Source organism: Silene latifolia, chromosome 6, assembly GCF_048544455.1.
Source record: "Silene latifolia isolate original U9 population chromosome 6, ASM4854445v1, whole genome shotgun sequence".
NCBI classification, from domain to species: Eukaryota; Viridiplantae; Streptophyta; class Magnoliopsida; order Caryophyllales; family Caryophyllaceae; genus Silene; species Silene latifolia.
In genome coordinates this window covers 7709490-7726446 of record NC_133531.1, presented here as the reverse complement: position 1 = coordinate 7726446, position 16957 = coordinate 7709490, and the positions used below count along the sequence as shown (strand labels likewise).

The 16957-nt window shown below is 38.0% G+C and overlaps 1 protein-coding gene across 1 annotated transcript; it reads right to left on the bottom strand.

The window, feature by feature from the left end:
- Window positions 1-5469: 5469 nt before the first annotated feature.
- On the bottom strand, window positions 5470-9059 carry LOC141658529 (uncharacterized). Its single transcript, XM_074465463.1, has 3 exons — window positions 8478-9059; window positions 7825-8109; window positions 5470-5756 (listed from the first exon to the last, which is right to left on the bottom strand). Exons 1-3 carry the CDS (start codon window positions 8560-8562, stop codon window positions 5503-5505), a joined length of 624 nt encoding a protein of 207 aa, XP_074321564.1. The 5' UTR covers window positions 8563-9059; the 3' UTR covers window positions 5470-5502.
- Between the last annotated feature and the right edge of the window lie 7898 nt (window positions 9060-16957).

The following is a 16957-nucleotide window of genomic DNA, read 5'->3' as shown; positions in this document are numbered from 1 at the left end:
TTTCCACTATGCACGTTTTCTTTCCTACTCAATCTTGCAACTTATTTGATCCGTTTTAATATTGAGACGGATACCTTCTTAAAGAGTTGGGTTTGGGCTCATAAAATAGGCCTATAAATTTGGCCCGGTCCAGCTAGACCTGGCAGACAGATCAATCGGGCCGGTGTCGGGTCATTTTCGGGTCAGCTATTATCAAGTTATTTGTGAATAATAATCAGTTTGTAACAATAAACATTCGGGCCGGATTATACTGGATCGGGTCAATTCGAGTTCGGATCTTGAGTTCGGGTGTCGAACCGGGTTCGGGTCGAGTCGGACAATTTTGTCAGGTATAAGCCCAGTTCAGCCTTATAAACGGGGTATTTTTTTGGTCTTAGCCCAGCCCAAGCCCAATCCATGATCACTTCTAATGTGTTTAAGGCTTTAATCGCTACTCGCTAGCCCAACGTCTATTGTTTTCTAAAGCCCACTTTTTACAAGTATGCTAATACTTTTAAGAAGTTTTTGAACCCGTGCACTGCACGGGTGATAACGAAAAGTGTTATTATAAGTAAAAACTTACGTATTTTATTGGATTTAGTAAATTACTAAATTTTAGTAAATTTCATTTTGTTTATTGACACACTTTTTAAAAGTTTATTTTGCTTAATTTTATTTGAAATATTCTGTTTTTTTTTTTCTCGACTTTTTAACTTATGAGATCTGAAATCTGAGAAGTGGATATAAAATTATTGTGGATTTCAAAAGTTGTTTATCTACGCAATATAACATTTAATTTACTCATTATTGTACGCTTTTTCTCAATTCTCTACCTTCTCTCTCATTTTTTTCTCCCAACCACCATCGTCTGGACGTCTGGAAGTAGTGTTCACCATCACTGACCGACCACCTCGAGACCCACCAGCACACCCTTCACCGCAGTGGTGGCCGCACCCAACATCTCGGACCACTACATCCCTTTCAACCCCTATCTCAACAGCCCCCCGCAACTAATCACCACCTTGGAATCCATATCCCATGTCCTCCAACTACCTTCCCCCTCTTGCCTCCATTATCCCCACCGTACCTCCAACATAAGCACCATCCTAGGCCCACCCCATGCGTGACCCTTAACCCTTCTCGTAACCAAACCAGGTCCAATCAAATAATTTTGAAAATTTAGGCTTTACTGAACTTGAAATTTCGATTTTGTCACATAAGATGAATTTTTTATATAGTCAAATCAAGTTTCGGATCAGATTTTTTATTATAAGTGGATCGGGTATAGATTTGGAGCGGATATGGATTTGAAAAAAGTATAATGGATCGGGTATGGATTTTGAAATATTTGGAAATGGATCAGTGATCCAATAAGTGGATCGGGTTTGGATCTCGCAAAACTTGATCCAACCCGATCGATTGCCATCTCTAATTATTATGCTACCTACAAAAATACGCACCAACCATCACCACCCTTCCCCCTGCCCTGCGCATCCTCTCTCCTTGCTCATCTGGACACCTTTTGCTAGATGAAGCCAACCACATTGCCCCCACCCACCCAGATAGACTTCAACGTCCCAGAACTGCCATAGATATCCTCTTAAACCCGGTTATGCACCCATCTAGACCCGTCTCTAGCCACCTTGTTGTCCCTTTCTCGCCTCCCTGCGTATGTACCCAACAACCATTGCTCCCTCAATTCCATGCATTTCAGCCACCACATGAATCTACGTCCCCTTCCCTTATTCCTTCCTAGCCACTCTTTCCCATAATCTTGCACAACCCTAAATTAATTATTATAACTCCTTAATTTGATATAATCGATACATGCATAATATTATCTTCGTACATGTATTATGATTCAAGCATAATCGTGTTAGTTGTATATTGTTTCGAAATAAGATAACAAATCGTCTTTGTACTTGTATCAAGTATTTTGATGCCAGTGTCGTATTTTATTTCTTTTTCTAAAAATCTAAGTTGTGTGGAAGTTTGCGTAAAAATTAGTACTCTTGTCTTAATTTCATTGTCTCACATGCTTTTAAACTTTATGTAAGTTGATTTTTATCAACTTGTATCCGTATGCACAGATTTTACAAATATCAAAAATGTTACCTGATGTATAAATTGGCTTCTTAACATGTGCTCATTGGGCACCATGATAGAAAAACCGTAAAATAATTTATCCAGTTATCTTATTCAAGTAAGAAAATGACAAATTCTGAAAAATGTCCATATAAATTACATTAGTCATAACTCGTAACTATAGAACCCCTTAGTTTCTGTCACAATTTAGGATTTTTAGCCCTCGTTTGCTTTTTACCCTCAATATAGCTACGCACAGTCGTCCATGACCGAAAATGAGTTTAGGAAGACTCGACCTCTCAATCTTATCGATAGTCATTGCGAAACGATACATTAGAAGGAACTTTCTCATCTCAAACTAACTTCATCGAGAATTTATATTAGTGTTTGAAAGGGTCATTGTTATTCGTGGGATGGATATACACACTGGCCGGCGAATAAAGATTACATTTTGTTAGTGTTCAACGGTGAAACAAAATGGTTTACAATTTGACATACTTCGACAACTCTTGTGAAAGATCAGTTAGGTCATTATGTCTATGCAATTCTGAAAGATCAGTTAGGTTGCCTTGAAAATGTCACCCAAACTCCACCTGAAACTTGCAAACTTAGACACAGAAAATAAAGTAATAACATTAAAAAGTCACGTATATTAAGCGTGTGATATTCAAAATGTACCATAAAGCTCACCTTATATTTACCAACTATTTGTCCTCACAAAATGGTAACACTATATTCATTTTTAAAAACTCTCTAAAAATAACGAAGAATTATACCCATTCATCTTAGCTTACTATCAATATCTCTTATTTCATCAAGCGTGACACAATAGCCCGCCATAAGAATAATGATATGTGCATGTATATGTGATTACTTAATGTTGGATGTCATTTCATATTCTATGATATACACCCTATACATACATAATATACATAATGATACTTTCCTCAAAAACAAATATACAGAATGATAATTTTCTAACTAATATCACCTTTTGACTCTTGATGATAAGAGAATGGACTTTGTCAATTCAATTACGGGCAAATTTTCGAGACATTTTGAAGTAAAAACATGAAAGTGAGTATTAATAATCTGGTAACCTATTTTTGTGTGAAATGGTGAAGAGTAGAATCCCATTTTTCCCTACTAATTCAATGCTTAGGATGCTATGATAAAATGAAGTTTTGAGTAGTACTGGAGTACATATTAGCTGAAGCCAGTTATATTTCTTCACTAATTCTTCAATGTTGACTTATTAGCTGAAGCCAGTTATATTTCTTCACTAATTCTTCAATGTTGACTGATCCTTCATATTGTGAGGAATTACATTTTGCGAGTAAATTAGGCAATAAGAGTCGATAATTCCCGCTTCCGTAATCCTCTGTAATGTACACCATATACTCACTGTGTCACTGGTGATAAATGATGCGCCACATCAAAGAAAATAAATGTTTTGTGCGTAGCAAAAATAATACGTAAAATGAATACGTAATTTCAATACATTTGCTTCTTTTAAGAAATAAAGAAAATCAAATTCGAGAAAATCTACTTTTAGATTAGTTTTACCTTTTAGTTTTATTTAAAGACAAATAAATTAAGCACTTCAAATATAAATTAAACTCGATAAAATGCAAATAAATCTTAATTTCGTAACTCTCTAAAATTATTACATTGCTCGACATTCACTCTTATCTCGATATATGTGAGAAGTATATTAATGCAATATGTGAAATTGGAGTGAACAGAGAGAATATCTTGCAACATATACGGCATATGTTCATCTTAGGTTTGTGAAATTTTAATAAAAAGGAAATAAATTTTGAAGAATTGAAGAGAGTTTTAATATACTTGTAATATCATTTGACTCGAATTTAATCAAACCGAATAATACACAGAAGATTAAAAAGACTATCAAGTAATGAGAGAAAACAATGGCCGTGTGACATTAGATAGGAAATAATCATCGCGAAAAAATTACGAAGCAATATAAATAGGTAATGGACACACCTTCATCTTCACGCCAAAACCATAAATCTCGAAAATTTCAAAGAAATTAAATAGTACTCCGTAGTAATAATGATAGTAAGTTAAACAATTTACCAGTGTTACACCATCTTATTTGATGTATTTTCCTCCCGCTCGACCTCCTCCGATATTTGACCTTGGTAAATCTGATAATCTATTATCATAAAAGTGTTTATCAGCAATGGTCTATGAATGTGTTACACTGTAAATGAAGGTAAAAGGAAAATTAATTGAATAAAAATAATCTGAACAGATGAGTGAAAGATATATGCAATAATTAATACCTAAACAAACTTATCAAATAGGCATAATATAATTTCAGTTTTGACGAAATCTCAGCAAATCACGTATTGATTCCAAACTTAAAAAATATGATATTGTTTCCATGAATAACGGCTCAATATAGTTTCAGTTTTGGCAAAATCTCAGCAAATCAAAGCATATTAGATAGACATTAATCATTTAAAAATCTTTTTGATTTTTGATTTAGTTGATTTTTTGTAAATCAATCACAACATGCATATATATACCCCAATCTTTTCTTTCTTTATTTTTTATTATGTCTCAGAAATCCGTAAATGACGTGGTATATTAATTGGCAAGATTACACGTGGCAGTTTTTTAAGCTAATGACACGTGTCGTACAATCAGGCTGATGGTTTCTGTTTTAATATAATATATGATGCTCATGATTAGAGCTGACAAATAATGACACGACACAAAATTAACGGGATTGGGTTGAGCCTCAATGACACATTTATGTGAGTCGTGTTTGGTTTATGCTCTCTAAACACAAATGACTTCTCTACTAAATTAATCCTAATTTTTCTCGATCCTCCTTCATATAAATATATTTCTACTCTTTTCAAACATTGATTATAACACTAAAACATAACATGCCACGATTATTTTATTTAGGAAATATGGAGGTCCTATTGGCCTATTATAATGTCAAAATCGTCCATGTTTCCGAATTATGATTTTGACATAATTTCAATTCCCATCAAGGTAAGGTTAATATTAGGAAACTTTTCTAATTTAATCCAAATTGGTAAAAATAAAACATCTCCCAATATCAGTAAAACAATTGATAAAAAAATAGTCCGTATAACATTCAATTATAATAATTTTCTTATAACACCACTCCGGTAAAATAAAATAAATACAAAGCTTGTAGATAAGAAACACACCACACAAAAATCTGTGTAAGCGATAATAATACCCCCTCTATTTTTCTGTTTTCTTCTCAGGCCATTTCATTAAAATACTCCTCACATATATTAGATAAATGAGAAAAAAACAGAAAAATGGGAATAGTTTTCAATTTTATCATACTCGCATAAAATATTAAAATAATATTATAATGTGAGCATGATAAAATTGAACTTAAACCAGCTTTTAAGTTCCCTTGGTTCAGGGTGACGCAGTACAAGATTTACGTGCCTTGATATATTTTTGTGTGCATCTAAAATTCTGAGCAATTTCATAAAACAAGTCATCGGTTTTGCAATCTTTGGGCTTTCCATCAGTCTTTCTTACAATGGCTACACATTTTTGGACATCTTCGAATTCCCCCGACCTATCGTTGAAGTCTTCGACTATACTTTCGCAGAACCCATGAATATCTTCTGCTTCGACCTTCTTTGTTATGCATGCCTTCAACTCGTCTTCATCAAACCAGGACGATCAATTAGATTACAAACGCATTTATATAGTTACATTTTCTTTGTCTATCGCAAAATAATACCCTACCCCGTCATTGATTTCTATTTAACTATTATACAACTAGTTTAGACCCCATATAGTTTTTTTTTAATAAATTATTTATATAATAGTCAATAGTGGTATCTCATTAATTGTTCATAACAATTAATCAAGAACATTGATTAATGTGCTGAAATGTATTTTAACAAAATACTAATGATTTTAATTTTTAAATTCTCTTAATTTTTTTTGTCACAAAATTAATAATAAAGATTTACAGTTTGTTTTATACGTAGTATGGGCCAAGTTATTCTCAAATAATAGCATCAATAAAATATTTAGCAATTTATAGTATTATATAAATTTTATTTATATTTTAATTAAGAGAATATAGTTTAGAATTTAGTGAAAATAATATAATTTGATGAAAATAAAGATTAATATTAAGGAAAATATAATAAAATAAAATAAAATATAATTATTAGTTTCCTTATTTAGTAAATGGGCTAAATTGTAATTATCTTCCTTATTTAAGAAGATGCTAAATAGTAGAACTAAATCTTTTTAACTTTCAAAAATATAGGTAATTATTATGTCTCATAACATTTGAGTAAGACTAAAGCACAACATTATTTTTAACCATTTATCAAAATCGCACCAGAAAAAAAGCATTTTACATTTATTTATACATTTTATTGATTCCTCCATTTCATATTAAAATTCATGTTAGAAAAAAAAATTTAAACAATTAGATTAGTAAAAATACTTATTCTATATTACCAAAGATCAATAATTGAATAAGCTAGGTGGCTGATCCTATGATATAGTTAAAAAAAATTATGAAAATAATATAATTAAATTCATGGTAAAAAAATGTTATCATTAAAGTATAAGTTCCGTATTATTTGCACATATTACAGATGGTATTCTTCTTAGCATGTTATATATCCAAAATTGAACGTATAAATAATAGAATTGTCTCACATCGAAAGATTAGCAAAAGTGGGTGGTTCTATGATTATAAATAGAATGCATCCTTAGAATTTAGGTATCAACCCAAAATATTTTGAGTCTCTCAATTATTGTCTTAGAGAGCTCTTACAATATGATATATAAAAAATAATGTGGAGAATGTTTTAATTATTATAATACACATTATTTCCTATATTATATTTAAGTGACGTTTATAATTTTTATATAAATACTTATACATTTCATTGACAAAAAAATATCGTAAAAATCAAAAATTATGGAAATTATATAACTAGATTCGTGGTAAAAAAAATGCTACCATTAGAGTATATATTTCTTATTATTTTCACATATTTTAATTATGATAACAAATAAAAAACAAAAACGTACGAACATAGTATTTTACTAAGTACAAAAAAGAATTTCTTGGTATGTTGTTTTTCCCATATTGAAAAATAATATAGATATGGTTAATATATAAAGTATAAAGAGTCAAATTGGGGTGATCCTATATTCCTATGATTATAAATATGAGTCATTTTTGAACTTACGTGTCAGCAACTTAAAATCTTTTGAGTCTCTTAAGTATTGTCTTAGAGGTCTCTTATTAGAGTTTCTATTATTATCTCTACAATAACGAAATTTATTTATTATTTGTTTTCTCGCATAAATAATAAACGGTTGGTGTTTATGTATTTATCTTCTATTTTCATTGAAAGAAATATTGTAATCATATGTAAAAAAATAATTATATGTAATAATTAAAGTCTTAAAATATTTTTTTCATTATAACTAAGTTAATTATCCCGTGTAACGCACATGCTTTCAACCTAGTTCTATTAAAAAATAGGGGATAATAATTAAAGTCATTGTATAATGTTACTCTTTAATCTTCGTTTCTTCGAATTTCAAATAAGGTAAGACGCAAAACTTAATTAATACTCCCTCTAATTCAACTGATTGTTTATTTTGATTAAAATACTCTACACAAAATAATAAAATTGTAAATTTCGTGTTGAATCGGAGTGACTGATTACAAAGTACAGAGTAAGGAGATACCTTGAGTTAGCTCGGGAGTAGTCGTAAGAACAGGGAGAGTAACCGTACAAGATTTACGGGCATTGATATATTTTTGTGTGCATCTAAAATTCTGAGCAATTTTATAAAACAAGGCGTCGTTTTTGCAATCTTTGGGCTTTCCATCAGTCTTTCTAACAATGGCAACACAGTTTTGGACATCTTCGAATTCCCCCGACCTATCGTTGAAGTCTTCGACTATACTTTCGCAGAACCCATGAATATCTCCTGCTTCGACCTTCCCTATTATGCACGTCTTCAACTCGTCTTCATCAAACCAGGACGATCGATCAATTAGATTACAAACGCGTTTATATAGTTACATATTTCTTTGTCCATCCCAAAATAATACTGTACTCCGTAATTGATTTCTATTTTGTATCCCGTACATACTCTTATATAGGTACATAAAAGATTATTAAAAGAATGTGGTATATTTCCATGGACACATGATAGAAAAACTCGTAAAAAAATATAGTGAATTTGGAGTAAATTAAAATGACTAAAATAGTAATTCTTATGTTGCAATAACAATTTAACTATTTAAACCATTGTACATTCGTTAATCTTTAATCTCCGTTTAGTCAAATATCGAATAATGACGCAAAACTTAATTACAAAGTAAAGATATATACCTGATAGCTGGGCAGTAGACATAACAACTTGAAGAGCCAAGCAGACGAAAGTTGCTACGATCATCCCATTAAAGAGCTTTCCCATTGCACTTGATGGATGTATGTATGTATGTATGTATGTATGTATGTATGTATGTATGTATGTATGTATGTATGTATGTATGTATGTATGTGATGCCGGAAATGTACGTAGGTCGTCTTCTACTTATAGTTACACCAGGTAATGTGCAGCTAAGCATAACATTATTATTGAAATAATGTGAAAATAAAACAAGAAGATCACATACAACTGTATGACACGGACATGGTTGCTAGTACTTGCGACGAGCTCGCCATCATCTTCTGCATCTTCTGCAGCTAAGCATAAAATTATTTTAAATAGTGCTTGGGTTTTTGTTTGGATAGTTTTTATGTTAATATATGAGTACCAATTAATTTATTCCGTGGTTAAAATATCGCGCTTAACTAAAGAAAAGTAAAGGTAAAAATTGACGAATGACGGTAACATTTGAAATTAAGCGATTCGACTTATAAATATGAAACGGATGGTTGAGGTTTTGAGCAGTGACGGAGCTAGGATTGAAGTTTAGGGGGGCGAGAACATAATTCAGGATATGTAAAAGTGAAAAAAAAAAGGTTTTTATCAATAGCTGATCTTGTTTCAGACGGACCATTTTGGTCTAAAGTAATAAGACGGGATTTTGTAACCACTTTACAGCCAAATGTGATCATTATTGAAAAACAAGTTACCTGTAACACTGTCTGTATCATTGTGGTTACATTTAATGATAAAATGGTCATATATGTCCGTCCGAAGATTAAGACAAAAAATGACATTCCATCCTTATTCTACCGATGTGGGACAAGGGTTTGCACCCTAACAATCCTCCCCTCAAACCAAGGACCATCATCTTGACTCGGACCTTGACCTCCTTGGAGAACTCCCACACTTTACAGCCCCAACTTCTAGACACCCGAAACATCACAAGTCTTGATAACCTCCCCTTAGCCGACACACCATGCTACCACGAGCCGTCCATGTGCCCTTCTCGGGGATTTGCTACACATGCATATCGAACATCCTCTACATCCAATATACCCTGGACCGGGTCCGTCACTTCAGAAGTCCTAGAACACAAACGGTCTCTGGCATCCAACCTGGAAAGGATCCATCAAACCTGTGGCACCCAATCTGATAAGGGTCCACCCGATCAACAGTTCTAGTACACAAATGGTCTCTGTCCCACAAGACCTATGACGCCTTTCATCCATTTAACCCTGGACCGGGCTTGCTCAAGGACTCACCCCGAGCTAGGAGTTCCATGCCTTACAGTGTACAACTTCAAGTGTAATACTCCGTATTTATGTCTTGGGGGGGGGTACTCTATCGAGTAGCCCTTACTCTGTCGAGTAAGGGCAAGTTGCGAAGATAAATAGTTTCGACTGTTGGGCACTTTCGATCGAGTAGCTGGGACACTCGATCGAGTAGGTGGGTACTCGATCGAGTACCTTGGGTACTCGATCGAGTGTCCGCTTTTTGGGGGTTTTTCTCGGGTTTTGTTAATTACGCGATTTAGGTATTTAAACATATTCGTCCTTATTCTAAATCACTTTTTACAAAACCTAAAACCTATTTAAGAGAGAAAGCAACTAGTCTTCTTCCTAATCGCGTTCTTGACAATTCCCGGAGTTCAGACGGTCAGTTTGTATCGTGGTTCGCGTCGTTGGATTCCTTGCGTCGAGGGTAAGCTTTTAATATAATTTATATTATGTTTTGTTAAGATTGATGAAACCCTAATTTAGGAATTGGGGGTTTTTATGAGTAGTAATTGAATGGTAGCATCTATGTGTTGTATGGTAGGAGGAGAATTCGTAGAGGAGCCGTTTTGATACAAATTGTAGATACCGTCTGCGTGTTGTGCTTTCCGGGTAGGATTTCCTACTCGCATTTAGTCCCATAATGGGATATTGGTGATGTCTTTGTAGTTAGTTGTCTGATATGATGATAGTGTTTGTGATTGTGATTGTGTTTGGGTTCTTTGGCTCTCGAGATGCGTTCTCGGCTGAGTGGGGTCACTTGCGGGAGTGATCTCACGCCCTAGTTTCGCCCTTCGTGGAACCCGCCACGAAAGGGGATGTGCACATTAATGGACAGGGTTATCGCTCGTACGATGAGCGGGGCTTAGGTGGGAACGGTGCGGTCCCCATCAATGGCGGGCTGGTCCAAAGTGGACATCGGTATTGAGATGATGGGAGTGGGTGGTGTGTGTGTGTGTGTGTGTGGCAAATTCAAATCTGTTTGTCTTATTATTGTTATCTATATTGATTGTGTGATTAGTACTGACCCGGTGTTGTTTTGTAAAACCTGCGGTGATCCATTCGGGGATGGTGAGCAGATATTGAGCGAGTATAGAGATGAGTACTGGGATAGCCGGGATGGCCACGACATGACGATAGAGTCTTCCGCTCGTAGTTTAGCTTTATTTACATTTCAGTTGAGAACAGATAGTTTGGAATAATGTATTGTACTTTCAGTTTGGTTTCGAGGATTGTATTTATCATTAAACTATTTATAATAAATGTTGTTTCTGTTTTGTCTATTTGATTATCATACCTCGGGCGACCGAGATGGTGATGTCTTCATACCTGAGTGGTCCTGGTAAGGCACTTGGAGTATGGGGGTGTTACAAATGGTATCAGAGCGACGATCCTGAAACCTGTAACCAATGAACTTAATGAACATAGGGAGTCAATTAAAATGAACCCGGGGTAAAAGTCGTAGGAGCTAGTGCAAAGGCTTGGGAGACGTCCTAAAGTCGCAAGGGGTCGCCCTACAACTTTGAACCGGTCACATGGGGGAATGTGTGTGTTGAGTCATGTGTGTGCTTAGTAACTTGCGTAACAATGTGATGGAATGTGTTGATGGTCGTATGTTCGAATTGGAATTGATGAGATAAAAGAAAAGTGATGTTATATATATATATATAGACATTGTTGATGAAATGATAGCATGATGGAATGTTTACAACGTGGCAATTAATAGCATGATTGATATGATATAATGTGATTTATAAAGTTAGCATGTTAGTATATGACGTAATATGCGGGTAGCTATTACGTATGGGTGGTACTTGATCGAGTGAGGCTGACTCGATCGGGTAGGTTTTTGACGATTTTGAGTCCAGAATCGCGTTTTGGGGCACTCGATCGAGTAACTAGGGGTACTCGATCGAGTAGGGGGTCACTCGATCGAGTAGCCTAGATACTCGATCGAGTGGGTTAGAGATCAGAAGGTTGTTTAGTTCTGGAGTTTGGGTACTCGATCGAGTACATGGTGGCACTCGATCGAGTAGCCCGTTACTCGATCGAGTGGGTTTGGATACTCGATCGAGTAGGTGCTGGGCAGCGCGTTTTCGTGTTTTGGGGTTTAGTACGTGTGTTTATGTTTACCCTTTTTTGTATAGCTTCAAGATGCCGCCCAAGAGAAATGCTTTGTATGCGAGAGCTGAGCTTATGACTACGGACGACATCGTTAAGATGTTAGAACACCAGGATGCTCTTACTGAGACCCTGAAGAGAGTGAATGAGGACAAGGATAAGAGTAAGGAGAAGGAGGTTGACCATGCTAAAGTCAGCCTCTATATTGCGAGGTTTAATCCGAAGGAGTATAAGGGAGTTGAGGAGCCTAATCTTCTAGATAGTTGGCTGAGGGAGATGGAGAACATACTAGATTTAGTTCGTTGTCCCGATGAGATGAGAGTGGATCAGTGCATTTTATCCGAGGGAGGCAGGCGGGCAAGTGGTGGGACTCAGTGAAAGTGAGTGCCAAGGAGATATATACCAACCATGGGTTACCCGCTATACCTTGGGAGGAGTTTCGTAGGGGGCGGGAAAGGAGTTCGTGCGAACATGTGAGGAGTAAGTTGAGAGAGGAGTTCGACAAGTTTAAGATGACTCTTGAGATGTCCGTGGGCGAGTACTACAGCAGTTCAATGAGAAATCTAGATATGCTGAGGATATGGGTTTGAGTGAGGAGAATCTGGCTTTGAGGTTTGAGAGAGGGCTAACCACGAAAATTATGGATAAGTTACCCGTGGGAGTCCTTACTGATGTAAAGGAAGCATATGAGAGGGCTGGGAGAGCTGAGAGGCTAGTGGAGATGGCCCAGGAGAGGTCAGGTGGAGAGAAGAGGAAGTCTGAGAGCGAGGGTGGTGGCCAATCTAATTTCAAGAAAGGCAACCACAATCAATCTAAGGGGTTTTCTTCTGGGTCCGGGTTTAGTCTTTGGAACTTCCTTTGGGAGAGGCCGTGGGAGTGTGAGCAATAACCGGGAGTGACTGCTTTGGTTGTGGTGGCGTAGGCCACAAGAGACATGAGTGCACAAGTGCACCGGGATCTTTCCAGAGACCTGCGCAGAGCTTCGCGAGCAACAGACCGGCGGGATCATGGCCAAACCGGGGAGGTCAGAGTTACCAGAGTGGAGGCAACCGCAACGGCGGTAATTCTTATCAGAAGACACCGGCGAACAACAACAACAACAATCATGGGTCGGGTGCTAAGCCGACCGCATCAGCCAGTACTGTCCAGGGAGGTGGGCAGAAGACCAGTGGCAAGTTGTTCATGATGGACAAGAAGACAGCTGAGGAAGATGCGCACGTGATCACCGGTATATTCCTTGTTAATGGTGTTCTTACGTTTGTTTTGTTTGATTCGGGGGCTTCTTAGTCGTTTGTGTCTTCGAGTCATGTAAAACAGTTGGGTTTGAGGGTATATGAGTCTGTTAGGGAGCAAGTTTTCATACCTTCGGGAGAGTCTGTATCGTGTGGGAGGTTGTTTAGAGATGTATCTTTGATAGTTGGACAAGTCGATTTCCCTGTAGACTTGCTAGAGTTCCCTTTTAATGGTTTTGAGATGATAGTTGGGATGGATTGGTTATGAAAGTATAAAGCTAAGATAGACTGTCATCAAAAGAAAGTGTCCCTAAGAGGTCCTAAGGGTGTTAGTGTGTCTTACCGTGGGTTTCTAGTTAAACCCAAAGTTAAGTTGATTGCAGCTGTCACCTTGAAGTCGTATCTGAGGAAGGGATGTCCTCTGATTTTGTGCCATGTGAGAGATGACCGGATAGAGAGCCCGGCAGTTGACGAGATACCATGGTGGGAGAGTTTGCGAGATGTTTTTCCGAGAGGAGATTCCGGGTTGCCACCGAAGAGGGAGATAGATTTCACCGTTGAGTTGAAGCCAGGGACGGGGCCAATCTCTAAGGCACCGTACCGTATGGGTCCTAAGGAGATGGAGGAGCTTAGGAAGCAGTTGGATGATTTGATAGAGAAGGGATACATTAGACCAAGTGTATCGCCTTGGGGAGCACCAGTTCTTTTCGTGAAGAAGAAAGATGGGAGTTTGAGGCTGTGCATAGATTACAGAGAGTTGAACCGTGTGACGATAAAGAACAAGTATCCTTTGCCAAGGATAGATGACCTGTTTGATCAGTTGAGTGGTGCAACAGTCTTTTCTAAGATTGATTTGAGGTCGGGGTACCATCAGGTGAAGATTAGAGATGTGGACATACCGAAGACAGCTTTCACGTCGAGGTATGGCCATTATGAGTATGTGGTGATGCCGTTTGGGTTGTCTAATGCGCCGGCAGTGTTTATGGATCTGATGAATAGGATCTTCAGACAGTTCTTGGACCAGTTCGTGGTGGTGTTTATCGATGATATCTTAGTCTACTCTAAGACTAAGGAGGAGCATGAGGAGCATCTGAGGATCGTGTTGCAGACTTTGAGGGATCATGAGTTGTATGCTAAGTTGTCCAAGTGTGAGTTTTGGTTGGAGAAAGTTGCTTTTCTGGGGCATGTAATCTCTAAAGATGGGGTAGCTGTGGATCCGGCGAAGATAGAGGCAGTGACAAAGTGGGAAGCACCAAAGAATGTTGCTGAAGTGAGAAGTTTCTTGGGTTTAGTGGATACTACACGGTTCGTTCGAAAGATTTCTCCAAGATAGCTAGACCGATGACAGCGTTGATGAGGAAAGAGAACAAGTTTCGTTGGGATGAGAGTTGTGAGACGGCGTTCCAAACATTAAAGGAGCGTTTGACCACGCTCTCCCGTCCTCGCATTACCTGAGGGGAGCGAGAATTTCGAGGTTTATACGGATGCCTCGAAGAATGGGTTGGGGTGTGTGTTGATGCGGAAATGGTAAAGTAATTGCCTATGCTTCTAGGCAGTTGAAGCCTTATGAGGAGAACTACCCTACTCATGATCTGGAGTTGGGTGCAGTGGTGTTTGCTCTCAAGATTTGGAGACATTACCTTTATGGAGCAATCTTTAAGGTATTTTCTGATCACAAGAGTCTCAAGTACATCTTCACGCAGAAGGAGTTGAATATGAGACAGAGGAGGTGGATGGAGTTGATTGGCGATTACGACATGGAGATCATCTACCATGAAGGGAAGGCCAACGTTGTAGCTGATGCTTTGAGTAGGAAGAGTGTACATTCTTTGTGTACAGCTCTATCTTTGATGAGGTAGCGAGCTTTGGGATACATATGATGCAGAAAGGAGATGCCATGGGTGATATGACGGTACATATGGAGTTTTATGATGACATTCGGGATAAGCAGGCTTTGGATCCTAAGATAGTGGAGTGGAGAGCTGGAGTAGAGAAAGGGACAGTGTCCCGCTTTTCCATTCATACAGATGGTAGCTTGAGGTTTGATGGTAGATGGTGTGTTCCTAATGATGAGGAGTTGAAAAAGACAATCATGACAGAAGCGCATTGCACACCATATTCAGTTCATCCGGGTGGAGACAAGCTTTACAAAGATTTGAAGAAGACGTTTTGGTGGCCTGGGATGAAGAAAGAGACAGCTGAGTTTGTGTCCCGTTGTTTGACATGCCAGAGAGTTAAAGGGGAACAAAGAAGACCACAAGGCAAGATTCAATCTTTAGAGGTGCCTGAGTGGAAGTGGGAATCCATTTCCATGGATTTCATTGTGGGTTTGCCGAAGAGTCAACAAGGTAACAATATGATTTGGGTGATAGTAGATCGTCTGACCAAGTCAGCTCACTTTGTTCCAATGAAAGATACATGGACTAAGGCACAATTGGCTATGGCCTATCGAAAGAATGTGCTGAAGTTACATGGAGTCCCTAAGGACATAGTGTCTGACAGAGATGCGAGGTTTATATCGAGGTTTTGGAAGGAGTTGCAGAATCGTTGGGAACAAAAAGATGAGTACAAAGATTTCATCCTGCGACAGATGGGCAGACTGAGAGAACAATCAAGACCCTTGAGGATATGTTGCGAGCTTGTGTGATGGATTTCGGTGGTAGCTGGGAGCAGAGGTTGGACTTGATAGAGTTTTCTTACAATAACAGCTATCACACTAGTATTGGTATGGCACCGTTTGAGGCTTTGTATGGGAGGAGATGTAGGAGTCCAATCTGTTGGGACGATAGTGCTGAGGCAGTGGTGTTAGGACCAGAGATGGTGCATGAGATGGTGGAACAGATTAAGATGATCGGGGAACGGATGAGAGCACCCGGGATCGACAAAAGAGTTATGCAGATCTACATCGTCGGGACATAGAGTTTCAGGTTGGGGACAAGGTTCTTCTGAAAGTGTCTCCTATGCGCGGAGTTATGAGATTTGGGAAGAAAGGCAAGCTAAGTCAGAAGTTTATAGGTCCTTATGAGATCTTAGAGCGAGTTGGGGAAGTTGCTTATCGTTTGGCTTTACCGGCTGCGTTGGAGAGAGTACATAATGTGTTTCATGTATCGCAAATGCGAAGTATGTGAGTGACCCGTCACATGTGTTGGAGGCAGAGAGCTTAGAGCTGGATGAGTCTTTATCATATCTTGAGGTACCTAAGCGGATCCTAGACCGAAAGGTTAGAAAGACCAGGAGTGGTGAGACAGTTTTGCTTAAGATCCTTTGGTCTAACCACGAGACCGAGGAAGCTACATGGGAGGCAGAGGATATCATGAAAGAGCGTTACCCCTTTCTTTTTTATCAGGTATGTGTGGTTACGGGGACGTAACCTTGTTTCTTTTAGGGGGGTAGGAGATGATCGCGAGCAGTTTTTAAGAGTTTTATGCACCTTTTTGTATGTTGCGTCGGTAGGTTGTCGGGATGAGTTGGGTAAGTAGCGTGTTATGTTGAGTTTTGTTTTGGTTGTTGAGTCGGTAATGTTTTGGAGTACCTTTGTTTTAGTAGTGGTTTGAACTTCGGGGACGAAGTTCCTTTTAAGGAGGGAAGACTGTAATACTCCGTATTTATGTCTTGGGGGGGTACTCTATCGAGTAGCCCTTACTCTGTCGAGTAAGGGCAAGTTGCGAAGATAAATAGTTTCTGACCTGTTGGGCACTCGATCGAGTAGCTGGGACACTCGATCGAGTAGGTGGGTACTCGATCGAGTACCTTGGGTACTCGATCGAGTGTCCGGTTTTGCGGGGGTTTTTCTCGGGTTTTGTTAATTAC